The following is a 23,030-nucleotide window of genomic DNA, read 5'->3' as shown; positions in this document are numbered from 1 at the left end:
CACGTGTGTGTGAAAGTGTGTTTATAAAAGAAAAAGTTAATATCTTCTACGTAAAGTGCAAAAAGAAGTAATGAATCTACGATCCTAAAGTTCACATTCCCTCATTTTCAATTTAATTGTTGGTGTAGAATAAAATTTTTGTTTTAAAATAAATATTTATAATTTTAGTTTAAAATTTATTAACAATATTCGCTAATTTATTTTTTATTGATTAAAATATGATTAGGCATATAAAAAATACTATACACTATAAAAAAATAAGAAATTGAAGCTTTGAAGATTTCCTAAATCTTCATGTTAATCAAAAATGTGTTTTGTCGGCCAACAACATTAATTTCATTCATTAATTATTTGGTGAAAGTTTTTTAATTGTAATTAAATATTTGCATTAGTGCGCAAGTGGTATCGTTGTAATCAAAAATGAAAGCACCACCTACTTGTAAATTTGTAATCAAACTCCAAACATATTTGTAGGCTAACAAAGACAAAAACCAATGGTGAATTTCCTTTTGTTTTGTTTTGGAACCTAAACATTTGTTTTCTTGTAACTGCCACTAAATTTTTTGATAAATTTTAATCTTTGTCCTCTTCAAAATAAAGATAAATTAGATTATTTGATTATGAAAGGATTCTATATACAAATAGCATTAGTTGTTATATAGTCTTATATCATTAATTGATTATAAACTTCACGTAATAATTTGTGTTTTCTAGAAGGAAGGTTTGGGCCAAATTAAGGCCCATGATTTCCTTTGACCATTAATAGAAAACAGAATTAACAGAAACTTACGAAGATAACTTAAACTAAACAACACAGAAGAGCTACATGTCACTAAAACTACATGTAATAGAAAGATTACACTGTCACTGAATCAACACTCTCTAATTAATCACTTACACATTGTTTGGTCAGTTCTGATTCTCTTCACATCATATCAACCTTGAGCGAAGAAACTCACTAAACCTTAATCCTCTAGCTTTTCCTCTTCTCCTTCCTTCTCTTTGTCACTTCCAGCCTCAGCTTTCACCTCTTCTTCCTTCTCCTTCTCACTTCCAGCCTCAGATTCTTCATCTTCTACATCTGACATTTCACTAATTGCATCCGTGATAACACCCTTCACCTCTTTTTTTCTATGCAAGAGATCCACACCGAAGTGGTCGCCTGAATGTTTATTACAAACAGCAAATGTTACCAAAGAGCTCCCCCAACATTTAAACATAGATTGTAAAGTCAAAGAAACGTACTTAGCTTCTGTAGAATATCTGACAATGTCGCCTGTTATCAAGAAAAGCAATAGAGTATAAGAACACTGTTTCAAGAGTCTTTAGAACCATTATATTGAACTTAAGCTCACCGTGTTGAAGTCTACTTCCTTCAGCATTTTGGTCACCACTTCAAGCATCTCTTCTCTTGTGGGCTCTGCCTTGCCTTTCTTACTGGCTTTTCCTGCATCCAATCCATTATAGCATTGATAAAAACAGATTAACTTCACAAATAATTCAAAAATATAATTTAGTATTAACCTTTCTCTTTAGATCCCTTCGCTTGTGGCTTAATCAACTGTCTCTTGCTTTTCTCTTTAGAAGACTCATCATCATGATCAACTTTTTGCTTCTTGGCTGGGGATGAAGTTGGCTTTGCAACTCTTTTGGATGACTTTTCAGCAGATTTTTTAGAGTCTTTGGTCCCTGAGCTAATCTTTTTGGATGATGTTTTCTTATCAGATGGCTTCTTCTCATCTTCTGCTTCGTCTCTCTCCTCTTCAGTTTCTGTTTTCTCATGGTCACAATCTTCTTCTTCTGGTGCTGTAACATCTTCCTCATGAGTATCCTTACTGTCTTCAGAATCAGAATCCCCTTCATCCTTGCCTACTTCTTTGTCAGATGGATGGTCTCCCTTTTTAGCTTGTCTTTTCCTCTGTGCAGTAAAGAAAATGTTCAACAGCCGATAGATTAAGAACACAAATACTATAATTTAGAGATAAGACACTACAAACCTTGGCTGGAGTATCTGAAGATTCTCCAGATTTCCTCTTTTTCTGTGTGCTCTTGCGCTCTTTGGCTTCCTAAAATTTATAATTTCAGAAGAAAAAAAAAGAAGTTAATATACTCCCATACTGACGACAAATAATGTACTGAATCAAAGTCAAACAATACCTTTTCTTGATCAGCAAGTATAACATCTCTTGTTGCTTTGGGAGATTCCAAAAACTCAAGCACTTTGAAAGCTACTTCTTCGTGAGAGTATCAGGACAAGAGGGATTCTTAGAAAAAGGTATAATAAGTAGATGAATGACATATTCTTATGACTTACTTACTTTTTTAATGTGGCTTCTGTTAATAGGTATGTCAAGTACATCACAGAAGAAGATTAGTTTTTCTTTTATGCATTTGTCAAGTTTCTCCTTTACTTTTGCTCTTTGCTTCTCTTCCTAGAAAACATTTGTAAGTGTCAACATGATGCATAGCAAAATATGAATCCCTGTAATAAAATAGAAACTGAAATGGTGTTACCTCTTCCTCTGACCAGACAAAGCCAGAAAATTGACTAATATTTTTCTTAATCATCTGTGCCTGCAACAAAACTCTTTAATTAGACATCCATAGTGGACAAATGCGTGCAAGGGAAATATACATATCAAATGTGAAAAAAATGTGATCAAACATTTTAAAAAGCACCTTTGCTTTCTTCCCATACAGGATGGTGTGTAGTAAGATCAGGTTGCCGTCAGCTTTTCTCTTGGATAGTTGATGAGCCACTGAAACATTATCAGACATGCTTCCAATGGTAAATAAATGTAAACAAGAACACTGTCAAAATAACTAACTTTTGGAGCTGCTCAATTAACATCCACAGTACAGTTAGCTACTAAAGAGAAAACCAAACTGATATCTACAAAGGTAAAATCAAATCAAAGACAGTAGTTAATGGGCTAATTGGGTTAGCTACAAAATAAAATATCCCACCAGAGAGTCAGACTATCAGTATCCAATTATTGGAAGTAATAATATAATATCCAGGGGAAACCAAAAACTAAAGCTTCTCTAAGGCATTCATAATTTTTTCAGAACTGTCATGTGTTTAATACAATGGCTCTATCTATAATCTTACCAATGTAAAAATAAACAAAAAAAATCTCATCTTCTAGATTCTAAGGGATGTGTCAAACCATCAAAGACTGTTTCACTGTTTTCCACAAATCCACAAGAATTCAATCAAAACAAACACAACTATAAGTAAGCACACATACATTAATACATACCATTAGGAATCTCCCTGAGTGGTGTTCCAAGACCCTGTTACAACAAAAAATAATAATAATAATAAGAAACCTACTCAATTCTAAAGACAAAAGTAAAGTTTCTTTTTTTTCTTCAAAAAGTGATAACCTTTTCAATAGAAACGGACTTGTTCGGTATAGCACGCGTAGGAGAAGGCAACGAGAAACGCTCAACCTTCTTCCTCTCCCTCGTTGGCCTCTCACTACTACTCTGAGTCACCGATGAGTTCTTACTCACATTCCCTTCTTCTTCATCTTTATCTTCCAATTTTCCTCCCTTCGATCCATCCTCGTCTTCTTCTCTCTCCTTGGGACCATCACCAGCACCAATTTCATCCTTCGCCGGAGATTTGACTTCCGGCGTCGTCGTCTCTTCTAGGGTTTCAGTCGCCATGTGAGTCCAAAAGGGTAAAGATTTGAAATTTTTTAAAAAATTTAAACCAATAATTCAAGGAAAGTAAAACGATTAAGACAACAAAACAAAACCAAAGTTTCGTGATTTTCTGGAGACAAGAATTTGGAACACAAAGGGTGGGCTCTTTTGTCTCTCTCTCTCTCTCTCTCTCGTCAACGGAAATTTTAAGCTCGCGGCAAAACTATTCTTGTATATACACATACACAAACTCGGCCCAATAATCTACTAAGCCCACTTTTACTTTAAAATGGGCCTATTTAACTATTACGCCTACTTTCACCTCCCGATGGGCCTGTAACTTAATTGCTTGGCTCTAGTTGTTTCAAAAGTGGGCAGTAATGAAAGATACCATGCATTTTGTACAAGGAATGATTTAACATTGTATGACAGTTTTTTCAGTTCTTTTATTCTTATGTGAATTTTTATATATATTGGTACGGGATGAATCCTTGAAATGTTGCTATTAATTATCTATAACTCTTGAAAAGGTTGAAAAAGCATTGTACTATGTGATTTATTTTTCGTGAAATGGAATGGTGCGTATCTTACCTTTGTGAATATGTAAGAGCATGATTATTGAGAAGTTTTTAAGGTAGAATTTTTAGTGGAATATAAGAATCTGTCTCTTAACTTTTAATTAAAAAAGCTAAAAACCGGTTCTTAAATATTAAAAACCAGTTTTTAGCTTTTTTTAGTTAAAAGTTAAGAGACAAATTCTTATATTCCATTAAGCATCCGTTTCGGTGAAAGCTGAATCACAATCTATGTTATAAATATGATATAAAGTTATCTTTTAATTAAATTAAAAAACAAAAAAATTTAGAAATAGAAAGACATCTGTAGAAAAATCTTTCAAATCGTTATATGTGGTATCTCGTAGTAAAGACGTCTCTGTCCAATTCTTGCCTCTCTGATACAATTTTCACTTAGTTTATTATTTTTCTGACAAGAGACTTCTTTAGATACCATTCACTGAGGATGATGCCCTAAAAACTTCACCCTAAGAACTTCTCCAATAATCATGCACCTAACCATGGGGTTGTGGCCGGTCGTATTGTGGGTTCAAAATCTGTCCCCCCCCTGTATATATTATACATCTGCGTTGGCCAGGTGGTGTAGATATCTAATTCATACGTAGAGCAACTGTTGCTTGCATGTCCCCAGTGAACCTGCCTTCTAGAGATTAATCTGGGTCTCGCCCAAGACACCTTAGGTCTATACAAAAAAAAAAAAAGAATTTTTAAAAACCTTTTTCTAAATGCAATATGGACCATTGAAGTAAACTTAAAGAAGCAATTTGAAATGACTCAAAAAGAAATAACGAAATTAGCCATCCAACTATAATGCTACAATAGTAGGTCATCTTCAACCATCCATCTCACACCTTCTTTGCTTTTAACCCTCCACTAATTAGTGATGAGATTCAAACACCTTTTTCCAAATTTTCTTTTCTTGTTCTTATAAGAAAAGTTAAGTTTCTTTAGTTTAAAAGTATTTATAATTTATTAAAACAAGAATCATGTCTAAATCTCAACAAAGTTCCTGATAGAAATCAAATCATTTTATCATTTTAGGTAGATAAACATAAAAATAATAATTTGCTTTGTTTTCTTCTGTCACAGACCTACACTGGTTTCTTTTTTAATGTGTTTCACATATATAACTCGTTAACTGAGTGGACTTCAAAACCGTTGTAACAACATCATCTTCTGGTTTTTCCCCTTTGTTATGGGTCTACATCCTTCTTTGTGTGTGTTAGGCTGTTAGCCTTTCAATTATTTTATCTTTATATTACATGTTTTCACGATGCTGCTATTTTAGAATTAAAGTATGTACCAATCAACATTTATTTTATACTCCATGATGTAAAATCCAAACGCAAACGCAGAGAGAGTATATATGCATTACGTCAACAAACCATATAGATATTTAATTGGGTTCCGGAAGTGTTTATTACTATTAAAGAATATTGAAACGTTAGTTATAACCAACCACAACAATCAAAACGTTATTAAATGTATAAGAGACTGCCTGGATTGGTTTGAAGTAATCAAAATCTGAATCTGTTTTCCTCGCATCCAATCTAGAATATCCTGTAAGTGGACCTCCAACAAAAAGATATTGTACTACATTTGCTGTACGTCTTTACATGTTCTTGATTTTTAGTTAGCTATCTCGAATACCCTCTCGAATATGGGAGACGTTTAAATGTCAAAGGTCTAACAGGTTGGCTTATCACCTAATCTTAGATTTTTCTATATTGTAACGGGAATTCATATATATATATATATATATATGTTATAGACACTTTGGATAAGGCTCTTTTGAAATTCGTGACTTGAATCACGCGTTATAAAATAATTCAAAAATAGAGTTTAGAATAGCAACGTCAAATGATGATAAACTAGCTCTACATAATGTATAAGTTGACAGCAAATGGATAATTCTTTTTTTTTTGGCAGTACGCCAAAATCAAAACTCCATAAATAATTGAAACAAACAACAGCACTAACAACTGGGTCAAAAAATAGCATTAATAAAGATGGGTTTAATAACCTGAGTTCTATGAAATTCAGGTGAATTAACAGATGTTGATGGTGCCAACACTTTTAGAGTAGGGTTAAATGGTCGACTCAGTTACGGTTCGGTCGCAATCAGACCAAACCTAATATAATGAAATCCGGCCAAGTGTCTCGTATGATAACAACGTTGTTCTCTTTCTAGTTACGTTGTGATTTTTGTCTGTTAATATATTTGAATTGGGAATCAAAACTGATTCTTAAAAACCAACGTCTGTAATGGTGTCTCAGAGGTAGAGGCGTAGAGCATTGTTATTTTTAACTGAGGAAACAAACTTGCGGTTGTATAGAGTTGTTAATTTCACTAGTAAATTCTCAGGCTAACTAATGAAAGTATTATTTTTATAATGCACAGGCATGCTAATGCAAAATATAGTTGTTACCGATGTATGCATGCCTGCATAGCCATGCTCGATTATATATGGTTGTCGATATGTCGCTTAGGTTACGTATTGCATAAAGTAGTTAATTGTACGTGAATTTATTATTATTTTGTCAACCTACGTGAATTAACTAATTCTCTACGTTCATGCGTATACGTTTATATACATGCAAACAACACGTAACTAGAAACAATACGTTTTTAGCAAAAAGAAAAAACTAAAAACAATACGTATACATATATATACGTATATATATATTTGTCTGAAACGATATCAATTTTACCAAAAAAAACGTATATCTACGTGTCAACATGCATGATTTCGATTATCGACGTAGTTGATACCGATATGGTCCCAAAGGTTAACAGAAAGAAGAAAAGACCAGCAAAACTAATAAATGCTATAGTCCATCCACCCTATTTTCGTGAAAGAGAAACATATATTTTTTTTTTGTAAAAAGGTGAAAGAGAAACATATACTTCTAGAATTTGTAATTTATGATAAGTAAACTATTGTTAGGAGTTGATCAAAAAAAAAACTATTGTTAGGATACCAATTTAACAAACTCGTTACATAACTAAGGCAAATTATTTTATACAAAACTATGAAGAAAGAAAAATATCACGTACTAACGATTTTGTGCAATGCTATAAAACAAATAAAATAGAGAGTTTCCAAGTAAGCCTGCACTTGTAATACTTAGTTAACGAAAAAAACGGGTTACTATAATAATTTTTATGTTATTTCTATTACAGTTTAATACTTTGAAAAAAAAAACTAATACTCCTATCAATGGCAATTAAATATTATGTCGTTTTATGAAAAAAAATTCTAATCGCTATTTCTATCACAATTAATGGTAGTTCCTTTTTTTATAATAGTAGTTCTTGTGTTAGCTAAAAAACATTTCGTTTGCTGTAAAAATTTAACACTAACCAATAGTTTTCTTAAAAAAGGGAAAATAGTGAATTGATCTACCGACATTGGTTAGTACTATTTAAAATTGATTCATTATTTTTAGAAAGAAAACAAAAAATAAAGTGAATAAGTTACTTATTTTTGTCTACCAAAGTAAGGAGCAACGTACTATATTTTTTTTAATCTTGTGTGTTTCGAAGAGGAATCGAGTACATTTAATAAGAAAATAAAAACGGTGCGTCCAATAAAAGAAGCGACAAAAGTTGGAGTACGAAAGCACAGGTTTAGAGGAAGTGGTGGCGGTCACGTGGGCTCATACATAAAACTGTACGTCCTCAGAGAGATGGCACGGACCCATCACGTTAGGTCGACTTGTTAACACCGTCACATCATGGCTCGTTGTAGTATTATACCCTCACGATTCACGCGCTACACGGGTGAGAGAGAGAGAGAGACACAGAGAGAGAGAGAGAGATAGAGAGAGAGAGGTTTCTGGAGTCTACTACTTTGGCTGGAATAGAATGTTCTTTGTTCTTTTGCTTACCATGCGAAGACATCACGAGCTGTGTTCACTGTTTGCTTACTATTGAGTTCCGGACCAGAAAAATGATTTGGTTATTTGTTTGGCTGGAATGAAATTAGCTCTATATGAAAAAATTCTCGTATTATATTTGGTGTAGCACTGTAGCAGTATATATGTTGTCCATATTCAAATAAAACTAAACTTGATTGTCCACATTGTATAAAAATAATACTATTTTTCAGGGAATTAATTTTTCTGTTTATTGCTTTAAAATCTCAAAATGAAAAGCATAGGATTCTTGTTAATTTTATTTTATATGATTGATTGATACTACGAGTCACCGTTTAGTTTCTAGCAACACATGATGGACACAAATGATTTCAGAATAAATAATCATAAACTTTTAGGAAAAATAAAGAGTTAATCATAACACAATTCCTTTATCAAAAAATAATAATCATAACACAATTGACAAACGCCGATGGCATGAATAAACTAAGGAAGCATGCATTAAATGGACGAACCTATTTTGAGGGCTGTTCAATATGGTAAAACCGAACCGTACCGAACCGAACCGAACCGAAATAGACAATATGGTTTAGTTTTGGTATATACCATATAAACCGAATGGATATAATTTTATAAAAACCGTAGGATTTGGATATGGTTTGGTATATAACCGATTAAACCGAATAAACCGAACAAAACCGATTAAAAGTAGAAACATGTAAATATGTATCTATTTTATAACAATACATGAAAATCTATTTGTTATATAAGTTAAATTTGTGTTAATAACTATTACCATAATGTTATAGTAATAAAGAACATTATATAATTTGTAAAACACTTGAACTATAATTAAATAACAATACATCGCAATTCAGACATCTTTTTTTCTAAGTCCTTTTTTTTTAATCTTTTTGCTTTATTTTAGTATTCACTAAATTAATATGAAGATGGTAAATTTGATGGAAAATAATTAATGGAAAATTTTCACAACTTTATTCTTATCTATAAACAAACAAACTTTCCTGTTCAATCGAAAAAGCATGACTTTAATGAACACTAAATATGGAAGAGTGGAAAAAGTTTTTTTTCATGTTTCTGTTTTGTTTCATATTTTTATTTTCAAAATTTCAGGTTCTGATTTTAATTATAGATTTGATGATTTTATTTGATGGTAGAAGCATTTTTACGTTTTTGTTCATTTATTTGAACATGTAATATATTTTTTAAAAATGACTGCGTTGACAATATGACTCTAAAATTTATTTTATATGATCTCAAACTAAATAATTATGTTTTTTGGTATAAAACCGAATAAACCGAAAACCGACGGTATATAAACCGAACCGAACCGAAGTAAATATGGATTTAGAATGGTAATTATATTTTACTAACCGAAATACCGAAAACCGAAAAAAACCGAACCGAAACCGAACCGATATCCGGATTGAACACTCCTACATGCGAGATAAAGTGTTTCACCTAAGTGACCTAACTATTACTAATATTCACCGATAATTTCTTTTTACTCTTTTTTTTTTGTAAAACGGGGTTTATATATACTTTAAACAATGTGGTAATTTGAACCAGAAAAAAAAAACACAATGTGGTAACAAAAGGGGCATATTTGAAATCTAAAATCTACATGTAGTTTTGAAAAAGGATAGGGCGCAATTGCCCTCTCTTGAGCAATGTGTGGGACTATATCGATATGAACTCTAGAAAATATTTCCCACATATTCTTTTAGCGTTTGCAGTTTCTTTGTTACATTATGGAACATGCGTTTGGATTCTCGTCGCTGAATATCTGAGGGGGATATGCATTAGGAGGATATGCATGAGGAGGATATGCATTAGGAGGATATGCATGGGGAGGATATGCTTGAGGAGGATATGCATGGGGTGGATAGGAATGAGGATAGGCATAAGGCGGCATTGCCACACGCGGCGGCTGATAATGATAGTAGAAATATGGATTCTCTATCTTCTTCACCTCCACAACTTTTGCCTCTTCCTCCCCACCACCGCCATTCTCCCCCGCTTCACCTTTGCTGCCGTCACCTTCTTTCTTCTCTTCATCAGTCTTTGCTTTCTCGTCCTTCCCTTCCTCGCCTTTGGACTCTCCACCGCCATTTTCTCCTTTTCTTTCTTCATTCTTCTCTGCTTCCGCGGCGGCAGCAGCTTCCTCAGGTGGCGGCGGAGGTGGTGGGTCAATTTTCATAACTGCAGCATGTTTTCCAGTACGCTTGTAAACGTATTCTACGAGCTTTTGCGGTTCGAACACTCCTTTCACCGTCACTTGAGAAGCTTTCAAATCGGATTCAGCAGATTCCACTCCTAAAAGTTATTTGTTTCAAACAAAAATGAATAATTAAAAAAGCTACTAAAGTAGGGCTATATACATTTTGACCCTACTACATATAATTTATTAAAAAACGATAACATAACATATGCTTTTTAAAAGTTAGAATGACTATAAATAAATAAATAATACATGTGCATGTGTTTTAAAGTCGAAGCAATATCATCTTTTTTTTTTTTTTGAACAACTAGCAATATCATCTAGATTTGAAATTGTATGGACCAAATTTGATACGACTAAAGAACTAACGAAAGCTCTGGTAATCAGAAAAAGAACTAACGAAAGACGATATAAAGTTGGTGACAAGTGGATGATTATGCAAGATATTGAAACGTTTTATCTACCGAAGATAGTCAGGACAGACGAGAAAAAGGGCTAAAATCCCCCCCAAAACATATATTTTCATTTTAATTGTTACCTATCACTTTTCAGTAAATTTCCTTTAAGTTTGAAGTGTTGCTTTCACAGATAAAGCTATTGTAAAAAAAACAGATAAAAGCTATTAAATATTGGACTTATTGTATAAAAAGTCCAATATCTTAACCAATATTAGATTATTTAAACAATTTAGTAGAAAAAAACTAACCTTTCATTCTCATGATCCGTTTCTTGATCTCCGTCGCACAAGCTTCGCAATGCATGTGAACCTTGAGGACCACCGTAACTACTACGGGAGGCTGATACAAAAAGATCGTCGGAAATTTAAATAAAACGACTATGTAATCCAGATTCCATATATGTAAATTAAATTATAATAATAAAATCAGAAAAAATCTAGTTCTACAACCATCAATAAAAAGATAAAAATATACTAATCTACCAGTACACCCCCACGTGAATTCACTGGAAAGAGAGAATAATCTTATTTTAACTGAATGATATATTAATTAATCGTTACTCTGAATAAATAGTTATAAACATCCCCAAAAAAGCAACCCTTAAAATTACCTTTATTTATTTTTTTAAAAAATTCATTACTAGACAAAAAAAATTACAATAAAGAAAGTTACCTCCACTTTCTTCTCTTCCACTTTGGGCTTCTCCTCCTCTGCTTTCTTCTCCGGCGGCTGAGATGGCGGAGGAATAGGAGAAAGAAGCACCACTTCACGGTGGGTCTTCCTTTGAACTCTGGCTAAGATTTTCAATGGGTCAGCTTTTTCTCCCTTCACCACCACTTTACCCGCTTTACAGTCAGTCATCACATCTTCCACTCCTAAATCAATTAAACCAAAAATCCAAGATTCAAATCATATTTGTATATAGTCATATATATATATATATATATCATTATATTGCCATGTTTACCAAAAAACAGAATGTTATACTTTGATTGTTTCTTTTATTTATTTGTAATGGTAATACTTAAAAGCATAACCCAAACTTTGTGTGGTCCTACATACAAAATATATGACGAATATTAAAAAAAGACGAATATTAATTATACTTATACACCAAATTAACCAAAAACTGTAATTGGCAGAAACAATATATAGTTACAGTAATTTACTTATCTGATGCTTGTTTTTCTAATATGTAATTTGGTGGAAAAAAATCAAACGGCAATTTTTTGTTTAGAGTGTTTGTTTTATATATTTTTAAATGAACCACAAGATTAATCATCTTAAACAAATAAAATTGTGTTGTAAAAGCAGATGGCAAACGTTTGGATTTTGAGAAATTAGTCTATGAATAAAACGAAAATGTATTATTTCTTTTTAGAAGATTATTACATGTAGATGAAAATGCAGAACTGATATAAAGAAGTATGTACTTTTAGATATAGTATATTCTTAATACATACCTTCGAAGCCTTTGAGGCAACGGCGGACTTTTCTAGCACAGCCTTCACAGTGCATGTAAACTTTAAGGACAATCTCTTGCGGCGGTGGAGGTGGCGCTGGAGCCTCCGGTGCCGCCAGAGGAGAATCCTCTTTGGCATCTTTAGTAGCTTCTCCTTCTTGAGTTTTCTTTTCAGAATCTTCTCCCTTTTTCTCATCAGCCTCCACTTTCTTTCCTTCTTCTTTTTTCTCCTCTTCTGGTTTCTTCTCCTCCATTTTCTTCTCCTCTGGTGCTTCTTGCTTCTTCTCTTCCTGGAACCAAATAAATTATTAAAGTCTTAGTTAGAACAAAATTATTATTATTATTATGAGATTTGAAAAGATGATATAAGAGTTTGGGATTTTCTTGAACCTCTCCCATTTTTGTTTTTGGTTAAGTTTTGAGTGTTTCAATGTTCACAAAAAATTGTAATGCCCAAAGTGAAGCTTATAAATCTCTCTCACGCTCTCTCTCTCTCTCTAAAGAACCACTTGGGTGTTGGTAAGAAGGTGGAACTGTGGACCTCAAGATCTGAAAAGAAATGTAAATTATTTTGTTTTATTCCCTTTTAAACATGACTTATACGTGAATCTGTTTGAAGTTAATTGGTTATTATTTTAGTTCGTAATTTTATATTTCATTCAATAGTTTATCAGTCGAAATACACCTAATAGTCACGCAATATGTGTTTATCTATATGTAGCTGAAACTGTCGATGAAAAAAGTAAAGAAGTTTTTTTTTTTGAAACTGGCTTCAAAAAGAAAAGAAGTTAAAACTGTCAAAACGCAGTTCTAGTTCTTGAGATTGACAGTTAATGGACTCGCTCATGTATTTTTAAAAGTTATATCTTCAAATTTTAAATACAGAATTTTAATTAATGGTTTAAATATTTTATATAGCAATGGTTTTCATTTTTGAAATCTTTCCAAATCGAGCGTTGCCCTTGTGGAAACCAAATTAATTTCAAAATTATTTATTTTTACAAGCATTACAGATTTTATCTTGGTTGATATATAATTACATCAACAATATGTTTTTAAATATAAATTTCCTTGCTATTTTCAATAGAATTAAAATTATAATTACTTCTAAACAATGGATCAAAATACTCTCAGTCATAAATATTTTTAATCAAATTATTCTCAGTCGTAAATATTTTTAATCAAAATCTTCTAAGTCATAAATATTTTAACTTTCATATGAAAATTATATCTTCGTAAGTTGTTTGTTTTGTTACGGATTAGAAATAAGTAAATAACCCATGTATATATACAAGATAAACTTCTATACTGATATCTACCTAGTGAAAAGAAAAATAATTAATTCTTACAATCTCTAGAGAACTTCTTTACTCTCGAATTTTATACTGAATATATACATGAATATATGTTTAGAAAATATATACATAAATATATACACACACAATTGAGTAACGGAATAAAATGCATGTAACATGAGATGTTCATGGTGAAGTGAACAAACACGGCATTCGTGATAACAACTAATACCTGTGGGCGTTCTTGCTAAACATAAAGTTCCAGTGAACTTTTATTTTAAAAATCAATCTACAGAAGGGAGCACAATGGTGACATAGTGGCACATGTTAACCTTTAATCAATACAGCACACGCACATATATGTGATATTTATTATTAAAACCATAATTAATCACCAACTTTTTGAAAAACTGAATATTCTTGTCATATTGACTAACTGAAATCATTATGAAAGTACTCTACTCGGCGTTCATAAATAAACTTAGTAGAAATTTGAAGTAGCCAACGTGAGCTAGTGTTCCTTTTGTGTGGAAAAAACAATATTTTGTTACTGTTGAATATGGTTAATCACTTATATAGATAAGATATGGTATTATGAAACTAATAATTCTACTTATTAGTGGTCTCTGTCTCATTGGTGGTCTCTGTCTTCCAGAGTCGAGCTCTTGACTGTGGCAGCGCGTAAGTCTCTCTCTTTCCTGCAATAAAGGCGTCATCTTTTTGGAGTTGTAGCTTCTGTGAAAGCGGTATGGTCTGTAGAGTGTGGATAGGAGGTAGTTTGGCACTCGGTTCTCTTACTAGTTCGAAGGTTGCTCTTTTCCGGAGGAGGTGTGCCCGATATGTCTCACTGATCCTCTTGTTCGGTGGGTTAAATGGGTGTATACGGTCTTGGGTTTGGAGGGTTGGAGGCAGCAATCTCCAGTTCACCGTCCCGCACGACGGCACCGCCTATCTGTGGACTCCTCCTCGTGCTGCCGGTGGGGCGATGTTGAATGGGTTTGCAGCATCGTGATGTATTTCTTTGTGGTTGTGTTGATGATTGAGTCTCTTGGAAGCTGTAGGTCTTTACCCGTTGTTTCAAGGTTTGAGCCGCCTTTCTCTCTGGGAGCTCGCGGCAACTGAGAGCTTAGTCCCCTCACACTTCTCCTTTGGGTCATCGTCTCTACGTTACCTCCGGTTCATCTCTTAGGCTATTCTTCTTTGTAATAGAAAGTGCATTTTCATTATAGATGCTTTGTTTAGTTTTAATTTCTGCAATTCCGTTTCTAGTCTTCTTCGTATTTCTGTAAAAAAAGAAAATTTGGTATAATAATCTTAACATTTTACCAAAAAAAAAAAAAAAAAAATAATTCTACTTATCGTTCTTGGAGTAAATAGTTAAAATCCAGACTATAGTCTACGAATATAGTTTCCATAAGACAATTTATCTCTGTATTCTAAATTAATCTTGAACTATGCTTTCAAACTGATTTCTTACCTCAACTTATAAGTTCAATTGTCTTTCCTCTCCCAGATAGTGATTGAATAGAATTGATTTCTTACCTCGACTAAAAAGTTTATATGATGTTTTCCTTTTTTTGAAACAAGAAGATAGTGGTCTTTCTCAAAATAAAAAGAAAACATCAAGAAGAAGATAATGGTTGTGTTGTTTGTTGAAACCGAAAAGAAATTAAATCCTTGACAACATAGTCTTTTTATTATTTTATTCTGTGGCAAAATCTTGGTAACTTAGTCTAATTAAGTAATTTGTTGAATTTAGGGTAAGTATAAATGAACCACTTAGGGTGAACTTCCGTTACATCAAAGTAAGCGATGGCTGTTTATTGGTTATCTTTGTCAAAGTTAAAATCAAATGTGTTTTCTTTTTGGTCCATTTATACTGAATGCAGCGTTTTAGAAATTTTGTTTTCCGAGACTAAAAGCATGGGTTATTTAGCGAAATATAAGAAACTTTAAGAACCTTTTGTTAATCATGCTGTAAGTACAATGTCTTAGAAAGAAATACTTATACAGTGTATAGATATCAGCTGCATCCTCTACTTATATAACATTCAGATGAATCACCTGGATAAAAATGGTAGGGTAACAGACGAACAGGCAGATAATAAAAATACGTCGCTGGTTCCACCAGCATATATATATGTTTACCATCATCTACATGTTTCTCAAAATTCGATTTTCTCACTACAGTAGTATTATATAACCAAATATTTTTTGTTGACAAGCTCCAGTTACGAGTTTTAGATGAGTTTGTAAAATTTGTACATATAAATTTAGTTTGTTTTCGTGGAAACTGATTAGTATTAAGTATTAACATTATCACCTCAATTTTCCCATGCATTGAATCCTGACGTGGCGCCAGGTAAGACTTCACACGTTGGTGCAGGAACTTTGGTACGCACTGTGGGACAAAGTTTCGCATTACCGAGGCTTACACATGTGGACTTTGCGGACTTGGATTCTTCTCTTTTTTTTTTTGACTTAAAAAGAGTATATATCATTCTTAGTTTCTTACGTTTATTTTCCCTTGTTTATTTTGATACTTCAATGATAGTATCGAGCGCGTAAAATAAAATACGTTACAAAACATAGCAAACATAATTTTACAGAACAAAACATGCTAAAATAATGCTAGAAACAAATAAATTGTTTCAGGTGCTAACTTTGTTGGTGTAAAAGGGTGAGAAATCAAGTGATGAAATTAATAACTTACAATATAGAAAAAACTTATAATATAGCTGATCTAGTATAATTACGATTGCCTGTTTGATTCGTTATGTTTTTGGGCACTTAATAAGTACTAGAAACTGAAGCTCATCAGCACTGTTATACCAAAAGAGGCTCTGAATTTCCTTATAACATTTCCTATGTACAACTAATTTATTTTGAAATAATCTTAACTATACACATGCCAGTATAAAAGGTCAATGATTTTCATTTTAGTTTTAAATCAGTTGACGAAAAAAATACCCCAATTGTTATGAGTATAACCGGTATGCTCATATTTTTAATAATCCAGTTTGGTGAAATATGAGATTTTGTCGCTCTTTTATGGCAGTGATATAAATGATGGATATGGTATAATTAAATGCTTTCAGCAGAGAAAACGAATCCAAGAGCTGACGCAGAGTCAGCAATAGTAATGACGTAACGGCCGTTTTTGTTGGCTCTTGTTTTCTTTATTAATCCACATCATTCTTGAGTTGTGCCCACCTCAAACTCAACGGTGGAAGTTGTTGGCCTTGAAAAACTTTCAGTAGTGTTTTTTTTTCGATTAATTCTTTCAGAAGTTTAGTCAAAAGAGCGTGACAATAATTACCTAACTAAATACATGATTACAAAAGTTAACTGTGGTATATAATAAGAAAAGTTCATTCATCTAACGTTAGATTATTTATTTCCAAAGTGGTAATGAATTAATAATACTATTTTCTTGGCATTCTTTAGTAGAAATGGGTGAAAATGTACAATTACATGGTGATTGTGATGCAATGACACTTACGTTATAGTAGAGAATACCACATAACAAACGTTGAACATAATGTCATTTAGATCATTGGTTTATAGATATAATATTCTCCTCATTCATGTGTTTGATATAATCTTCTTTGATATGACCTCCTACCAATGTTTCATGGCCATGGTAGTTTTTCCACGTATTACGTGGTATTAGTACGATACCATCGATCTAAACAAACATTTTTAACCATATGTTAAAGTGTATATATATGTAGATCTTTGAGTGTGTGCAGCGTAAAACAAACATTTTTAACCATATGTTAAAGTGTATATGTGTAGATCTTTGAGTGTGTGCAGCGTAAAACAAACATTAGTAGAATAAACTTCACACGGAATTTTTATACATCTGCATAAGTTAAGTCACCGGATTTGAAGTTGGATTGGTTAAATACAATGAACCATCCAACATGCACACTCACGAGGCTGGTCGCTTTTCGTAACGCCTTTTAGAGAAAAAAACAATAGACATCCTAACAAAAACCAATAACACTTTAATGAAACAAATGTTGAGATTGGAAACAAGATTCTTCGTTTAAAAACTTAAAGATATATTGAACAGAACCAAAGATACTTTGTGTCTGCATCCAAAACAAGTACAATGTGACATATTAAAGATAAGATTTTCTTATCTCAATGTTTTGTGGGTTTTATTCTTTATTTTGTCTTGTCAGTGATATCCGAATATGTTTCCATTAGCTATTCAGTTTATCAACTCTAAATTGAAAGTTGAAAGTATGTAAATTTGTTTCACTGCACTTTGATAAGTGAAGGGAACTATTCAATTAGTTGTTTAGATTGATTTTTATGTTAAACAATATTTTATCATATAAAATGTCGCAACTAAAATTATATCCACAAAGCATCATAAGGTTTTAAAAACAAATCATTATACTCTTTTTTTTTGTGATCGCATATAGTTTTGAAAATTAAATAAGCTTTTTACAAAAAATTATATCATATCAAATGCATTAGGAACAAATAAAATTAAGATATTGGGCCTGATATCAAAGAAAATAACGCTGGGCCTATTTATAAAAAGCCCAATGTCATTTGTAAAAGAAAAAAAAGCCCAAACACATTCGCCGGAGAAGAACCAAATACATTATCATCTCACGGCGGAAGAAGAAGATGGAGAAATCGAAGAAGACAGATATGGCGTTCATCGCCTCCATGAACGACGATCTTCTCCAGAACATTCTCCAACGATTACCCGCGAAACCGTTTGCTTTCGCCTCCTGCGTTAACCGATCGTGGAACATCGTCTGCAATCGCATCCTCTCTCGCCCCAAAATGGTTTCTGCTTTCTCCAGAAACCCTCATCAATTCGTAAGCTCAGAAACCCTAATTTCATGTAAAGTTTTGATTTTGACATGTGGGCAATTATAAAAGAGGAACCTTTAGTGTAATTGTGTGTGTTTTTATTGCAGGAAGCTGTAGAAGAAGCAATTGATAAGGCTTTGTCTGATCCAATTCGACCAGATTTTGTAATTGCGAATATTACATGTGGGAACATGGAAGATACTTTGAGTCTGGTATATATGCTCGTTAATGCTCTTCCCCCATCTTTGTTTTTTATTGATTTTAATATTAGGTGATGATGTGTAATGTAGATAACTAAAAGAGTGGGAACAAGGGCTCCTGTTATTGTATCCATAGTTGCTGGAGTATTGGGAAAAGAAGTGTGTAACGACAAGGCTGGAGAGGTTTTGATTGTTTTTTTCATTTCCTCAAGAATAATTGAGTTTTGTTTTTGTTTTTCTAAGACTATCTCCAATAGGACTCTATTTTTTCCTCTATAATTTACACTAAAATAGAGTAACTCTATTAAAGTGTAACTTTTGCTCCAATGGTGTTATTCTATAATAGAGTTACTCTATTTTAGTGTAAATTATAAAGGAAAAAATAGAGTCCCCTTGGAGATGCTCTAAGCTTATATATCATGTTTACAGGTCAAACAGAATGATCAGGGCATGCACATTTGTCCAAGTTTTGCTATACTGTTGACCATTGGCTACTTGCCAGGAATCAAAGTTGACGTTATTCCTGTAATTCAATCAAAAGAGGTATTTATCTAACAAACAACCATCTGTGTACTCAACATTATAATTTGCTTTTTTTTTAATTGAATAGATTTGCTTCATTTGCTTATAGAAAAAGAAAACTACTGTGTATCATAATGCTTTTCTTTATAAATAGAGTGGGTATTGTGGATATCTTTGCAGGAGACTGAAGCTATGATTGGAGACAAATTTGTGATGGATATTAGGAACTTCGTGTCAGAGGTTTCAGATCATGCTGCACCAGCCTGTCTCATGCTCTTTGGGGTGAACTATACTTTGGGTTTTACTTGTGATATACGTGTGGATTGTATTCAATTCTATGCTTATGTGTGTGTTTGTGTCTTCATGCTGTATTTTGTAGGAGGATACTCATGCCACAGAACCTATCATTCGAAAATTGGGTATGAGTACTGCCTTGTGGTACATTTTTTTTCAATTTTTTAAAGCCAAAAGTATTTACTTATTTGAGACTGAAGTGCAGAGCACTATTGAAACATTTCATTTTTAATTAGTGTAATGTAATTTTTATGCATTGCAGACTATGCCATGCCTGCAGAAACCATTATTGTGGGTGATCAAAAGGGAGAGTTTTTACATAAACGTGCTAATGAATTAAGAACTGTTGAGTTGCATAAAGACGAGAGCAGAGTTCTTGCAGGTCTAATCTTCGCAAGAGATAGACACAGACCCATTGGTAAGTGTCTGTGCTTTTAATATCATCTACACCATGAGACGTTTGTTGATTACTTTACCCAAGTGTTTCTCAACTCAAGTTGTTGACGTATATGAAGCAGAAGCTGGACGAGTTCAGTTTCACACTGCAATATCAAGAGGATTGTCACCGGTTGATTTGAGGTACAAGGTGGCTAATGCCATTAGTACTCTCCCTAAATGGCCTGCTACACTTATGACAGCAAAAAGAATTGGAGAAGCGGAGGTTCTTGATGGAGAACAAATTCTAGATGACATAGAAGCAAATCTGGTACTCTTCTGAAAACTTTTCTTTATCCATTCTCTAGACTTTTGTAACTAAACTGATATGATATTCAGTTAGGAAACCCGCTCTGGGAGGCTGATCCATACATTGGAGTGATAAAAAGAAGAAAATACTCAGTTGGTTTGGATCAGAAGCCAAAGATCATGGCCTCACTTGTGTTTCATCAAGTTACTGGGTAAGTTTCACAAGTTTTATTACACGAAGTGTTCTAAAAATTGGTTTAGTCGGCAAATCGGGTATGAACGAAATGATTTTTTGAAATCATATTTTTTTTAAAATCGGTTTAGACTCTTAACCACTGCCTAGTGATGTTTGAACATTGAATCTGTTCCTTTTGACCCATTTAAGTTTTTTTTTTTTTTTTAAATACGTTTTGGTTTATGCAGAGCCGATGAGCAGTATCTTACAGTCAATGGCGCTGGAATCAAAACGGGTGACCATTTCCAAGTTTACATCCCTGATCTCAAAGTGGCTGAAGCATCACTAACTGCTGTTTCTTCTCAGCTTAGAAACATCATGTCCAAACCAAACAAACACGAAGTTGTTGGAGGGTTTGTTTTCGCCGGTAGTGGACGTGGCGACTCCTTCTTTGGCCGTCCAAACGCGGACACCTCACCGTTCTTGGAGAACTTCCCGGAGCTACGTTTTGGTGGTGTATTCTGCGACGGTGAAATCGGAAGAAGCTTGTCCGTGGATGAGGGAGAGGAGAAGCAAGTAACTATCAGTCAGAGATGTCTTCACGTTGTTAGTTCTGTTTATCTTATTGTCTCTTATGCATGTTCTTAATCCTAACACATCTGTTTGTTTTATGTTTTGAAGAAAAACTTTTATTTCAAATTATATTAGGTAAAATTTTAATACAAACTATCAATCACATTTGTATATTTTACAAATCAGTGTTCTCTCATTGTTGGTGGTGGCGGTGGAGTAACATAACTAAATGGGGGAGTGTCAGGAGTCACGCCTGGAGGGAATGTTATTGTATATAGAGTCATACTTGTATATTGAGTCCGGTACAGTACATATTGAGTCATACCGAGATTGATTCCGGTTTAGTCCTGTATATAAACTCACCTCTCTGTACATTTTCTTAATTAATGAGAATGAGGTTTATTTACTAATATGGTATCAGAGCAACAGAATCTCATTCCCTAACAAACTCTTCCGCGATTCGATTTCACCGGCGTCTCATCGGCGCTTCACCGGCGTTTCATCGGCGCTTCATCGGCGTTTTCTTCGCCACCGTACTCTGATCTTTCCGTTTCTTGCAACACTCACCGTTCTCCCGTGCAATTTCAGCTCTCGATCTTCACAATCAGCTGCGATTGATATCAATGGGAAAGCGGAACTGCAAGTCACGCTATCGTCGTTCTTCTCCAGATCCTCCTGGATCTAGATCTGGATCTCCATTAACTCCCGGTGCTGGTTCACATGCGCCGCGCGATAGTCAAGGAGCTCCTTCTCGTGTCAGTCCGATGCGATCTTCACCTTCTTCGTCCTCAGATCGTTTTGAGGTATCGAACTCTCCCGATAACATTCATTCGCCTTATCATCTACTTAACTCCGATCATCCTGGCTTAGTACTAGCTGCGGAACAGTTAGATGGTAACAACTACGGTGTTTGGCTTATCGCTATGACGACTAGTCTTGAAGCTAAGAACAAGCTAGGTTTCGTTGATGGATCCATAGTCAAACCTCCTGAGGCTGATCCCTATTATAGAATCTGGTGTCGTTGCAATAGTATGATCAAATCTTGGCTTCTGAATAGCGTTACTAAGCAGCTCTACACTAGCATCTTGTATTTCAAGAATGCTTCTGATATCTGGACTGATCTCCATACGCGCTATCACAAGTCCAATCTTCCTCGTTTGTACAAGCTTCGTCATCAAATTCAGGCTTTTCGTCAAGGCAGTCTATCTCTATCTTCATATCACACAAGGACTCAGTCAATGTGGGAAGAGCTGTCTAACATTCAGACCACTAATCACACAGTTGAAGAGCTATTAGCTGAGCGTGAGACTAATCGCATAATAGACTTCTTGATGGGTTTGAATGACAACTATGAGAGCATCAGAAGCAGGATTCTCATGAAAAAGACTCTACCTTCTTTTTCAGAGATATATAATCTACTTGATCAAGAAGACAGTCAGAAGGAAGCTTGCATTCAGTTAGCTGCTGGTGCTAATACTGCTACAGCTTTTCAAGTCTCTCAGTCTCCTGCCTCGACACACGTCAACTCTGCAATCTCTAATCCGTCTACTGGTTACCAAAGGAAAGATCGTCCCTATTGCTCATTTTGTCACCGTCCTGGACATGTTGTTGACCGGTGCTACAAAAAGCATGGTTATCCTAACAGCATGAAACCATCTCCTAAGGTTGACAGCATTGAGAGGTTTTCTCCTGCGGTTTCAGCAAATATTGCAGTTAATGACAGTGTTCAGTTGGTTGAGACTACGTCCGAGGATCTATCACCACAGCAGATTCAGCAGCTGGTTTCCTTCCTAAGCACCAAGCTTCAGCCTCCTGCGTCTCATCCCATTCCAGAAGTTCACTCTGTCTCAGCTTCCATCCCTTCATCTTCTTCAACCACTTGTCCTATATCCGGTAATTTTCATCCCTCCATTCTTTGTTCTTTCACCGGATTAGATAGGCCTTATGTCTGTTCCACAAACCAAAACATTACAGCTCTTAACGCATGGGTCATTGACTCTGGCGCTACTAATCACATCTGTCACCAAAAATCCTCTTTCTTATCATTTAAATCCCTCCCTGATACTTCTGTTTCGCTTCCTAATGGAGTAATGGTTGACATTGTCGGAATAGGTTCCATAGAGTTGGGTAGTGATCTTCGTCTATCTGATGTCTTGTATATTCCCCAATTTAAGTTCA

General features: G+C 34.0%; 3 protein-coding genes across 3 annotated transcripts; 1 reads left to right on the top strand and 2 right to left on the bottom strand.

The window, feature by feature from the left end:
* Positions 1-751: 751 nt before the first annotated feature.
* Positions 752-3,865, bottom strand: LOC106379072 (DEK domain-containing chromatin-associated protein 2-like). Its single transcript, XM_048747269.1, has 11 exons — positions 3,391-3,865; positions 3,264-3,297; positions 2,680-2,759; positions 2,515-2,574; positions 2,315-2,432; positions 2,158-2,234; positions 1,998-2,066; positions 1,525-1,918; positions 1,356-1,447; positions 1,246-1,276; positions 752-1,162 (listed from the first exon to the last, which is right to left on the bottom strand). Exons 1-11 carry the CDS (start codon positions 3,673-3,675, stop codon positions 966-968), a joined length of 1,437 nt encoding a protein of 478 aa, XP_048603226.1. The 5' UTR covers positions 3,676-3,865; the 3' UTR covers positions 752-965.
* A 5,965-nt stretch (positions 3,866-9,830) lies between these two features.
* LOC106405253 (heavy metal-associated isoprenylated plant protein 7) lies at positions 9,831-12,831 on the bottom strand. Its single transcript, XM_013845831.3, has 5 exons — positions 12,661-12,831; positions 12,272-12,560; positions 11,481-11,683; positions 11,057-11,147; positions 9,831-10,445 (listed from the first exon to the last, which is right to left on the bottom strand). Exons 1-5 carry the CDS (start codon positions 12,667-12,669, stop codon positions 9,874-9,876), a joined length of 1,164 nt encoding a protein of 387 aa, XP_013701285.2. The 5' UTR covers positions 12,670-12,831; the 3' UTR covers positions 9,831-9,873.
* A 5,325-nt stretch (positions 12,832-18,156) lies between these two features.
* On the top strand, positions 18,157-20,981 carry LOC106405274 (F-box/LRR-repeat protein At5g63520). The gene is made up of 10 exons (XM_013845849.3): positions 18,157-18,410; positions 18,512-18,616; positions 18,695-18,787; positions 19,034-19,147; positions 19,307-19,408; positions 19,506-19,545; positions 19,683-19,838; positions 19,939-20,126; positions 20,195-20,316; positions 20,528-20,981. The coding sequence occupies exons 1-10, from the start codon at positions 18,213-18,215 to the stop codon at positions 20,925-20,927; spliced, it is 1,518 nt and encodes a 505-aa protein (XP_013701303.2). The 5' UTR covers positions 18,157-18,212; the 3' UTR covers positions 20,928-20,981.
* The last annotated feature ends 2,049 nt before the right edge of the window (positions 20,982-23,030 follow it).

Source organism: Brassica napus, chromosome C2, assembly GCF_020379485.1.
Source record: "Brassica napus cultivar Da-Ae chromosome C2, Da-Ae, whole genome shotgun sequence".
NCBI lineage: Eukaryota > Viridiplantae > Streptophyta > Magnoliopsida > Brassicales > Brassicaceae > Brassica > Brassica napus.
This window is presented reverse-complemented; position numbering and strand designations above follow the sequence as displayed.